Genomic DNA, 2,149 nt, shown 5'->3' on the forward strand with positions numbered 1-2,149 from the left:
TTCTCTCCATCACTCCTCTCTCCATCACTCCTCTCTCTTCTCTTTCCATCACTCCTCTCTTCTCTCTCCATTACTCCCTCTCTCTCCTCTCTCTCCATCACTCCCTCCATCTCTCTCTCCATCACTCCCTCTCTCCTCTCTCTCCATCACTCCCTCCCTCTCTCCATCACTCCCTCTCTCACACTCTCTTCCCCACACACGCACTAGCTGACGTGCAGCCTTGGGCAGTAGACTGCGACACAGCACACAGCTCTTTGGGCTCTGCCTCCCTCTCTCTCTCTTCCACTGCAGCCTTCTCCTGTCCCAGGCAACACCAATCCCTCCATCCCTCTGCACATTAATAAGCTTCATTAGCTAGTCTGTAATCAGATTGGCAGAAAAAGAACAGGATGAGGGAGAGAGAGAGAGGAGTGCAGCCAGTGTGGGTGTGTAGGAGGGCTGAGAGGGGGGACAGGAGGGGGAGAGGGGGGGAACTGAACGGAGCAGAGCAGAGCGTTTTCCTGTTGTAGTAACCACACGCTGCCTCCCTCCTGTTACTTCACTGCAGCACTGGGCAACAGCAGCACTGGGCAACAGCAGCACTGGGCAACAGCAGCACTGGGCAACAGCAGCACTGGGCAACAGCAGCACTGGGCAACAGCAGCACTGGGCAACAGCAGCACTGGGCAACAGCAGCACTGGGCAACAGCAGCACTGCTCAACAGCAGCAGTGGCAGCAGCAGCACCACTTAGCGGGAGACACACAGTAACCCGGCTTTTCCCCTCCTCTCTCTCTCTCTCTCTCTCTCTCTCTCTCTCTCTCTCTGTGCGTGCTCAGCAGAGCTCTCTTTCTCTCTCTCTCTCTGTGTGCGTGCTCAGCAGAGCTCTCCTCTCTCTCACTCCTGCAGCGTATTACAGCTTTGGTTTAAGTGGACACCGGCCCGCTCCTCGCCCACTGCCTCTGCATGACTGTCACAAAGGTAAGAGGACAAACCTGGGAAGGAGGAGAGATGTGTGGGGGGAGGGGGGGTGACAATCGAGACAGGGCACTGCTGGTTTGGGGCTCAGCACTACATGGGTTGCAGCAGTTTTTGTTGTCTTGTACCGTTCATGTACTTCACAATAACAGTCCTGTTACCAGGCAGGACTGGGACAGAGGGTTTCAGTTTAGCTCTACCTGGGATAGCTTCTCATGGTGTAGTATTGTACTATGGACATATGCACTGCTGTACAGCTAGAGGAGCAGGTGGAAGAGCTTGCGTGTGTCTACTGGGGGTGAAAGTCAGTACCACAGTTGCAGGTCAGAACAGGGACACACAGCAGTGCTTTGACTTTAGCTGACAGTTTATATCATACAGTATTGTACTACAGACTCATGAGAGGATGGGGATCTGGTGTGAGTTGACTAGGGGGTCGAAACTTGGGCTGTAGCAAGACACAGCAGGGTTTGAATTTAGCTGATGGTTCTAAATCCAGTTAGTGTTCTGTGAAGTTCAGTATTGTAGATCTAGTTAGTTCTGTGAGGTTCAGTATTGTAGATCTAGTTAGAGTTCTGTGAGGTTCAGTAATGTAGATCTAGTTAGAGTTCTGTGAGGTTCAGTATTGTAGATCTAGTTAGAGTTCTGTGAGGTTCAGTAATGTAGATCTAGTTAGAGTTCTGTGAGGTTCAGTATTGTAGATCTAGTTAGAGTTCTGTGAGGTTCAGTATTGTAGATCTAGTTAGAGTTCTGTGAGGTTCAGTAATGTAGATCTAGTTAGAGTTCTGTGAGGTTCAGTAATGTAGATCTAGTTGGAGTTCTGTGAGGTGCAGTATTGTAGATCTAGTTAGTTCTGTGAGGTTCAGTATTGTAGATCTAGTTAGAGTTCTGTGAGGTTCAGTATTGTAGATCTAGTTAGTTCTGTGAGGTTCAGTATTGTAGATCTAGTTAGTTCTGTGAGGTTCAGTATTGTAGAAAGAGGAGCAGGTTAGAGGACCTGTTGTAGGCTGTGCTTGTACTGGATGCTGAAACTCTGGTAGTTGCCAGGTAGGTCAGAGCCTGGAGGATTCTGTGTGTAAAACTTGAAAGAAAGGGAAAGGGGGATACCTAGTCAGTTGTACAGCTGAATGCATTCAACTTGAATGTGTCTTCCGCATTTAACCCAACCCCTCTGAATCAGAGAGGTTCCACCA

The 2,149-nt window shown here is 49.5% G+C and overlaps 1 protein-coding gene across 2 annotated transcripts in view; it reads left to right on the forward strand.

Moving 5' to 3' along the window:
- The first annotated feature begins 477 nt into the window (after positions 1 to 477).
- The window catches only part of LOC106593363 (coronin-2B), a 117,433-nt gene continuing 115,761 nt past the window's right edge, over positions 478 to 2,149 (forward strand). For both annotated transcript variants that reach the window (XM_045708777.2, XM_045708775.2), the window contains exon 1: positions 478 to 959. Coding sequence is in view for 1 of the 2 variants with exons in the window: in XM_045708775.2 (XP_045564731.1) it covers positions 945 to 959 (15 nt within the window). In the remaining variant the exon portion in view is untranslated. The remainder of the gene's footprint in view (positions 960 to 2,149) is intronic.

Source organism: Salmo salar, chromosome 26 (genome assembly GCF_965601325.2).
Source record: "Salmo salar chromosome 26, fSalSal1, whole genome shotgun sequence".
NCBI classification, from domain to species: Eukaryota; Metazoa; Chordata; class Actinopteri; order Salmoniformes; family Salmonidae; genus Salmo; species Salmo salar.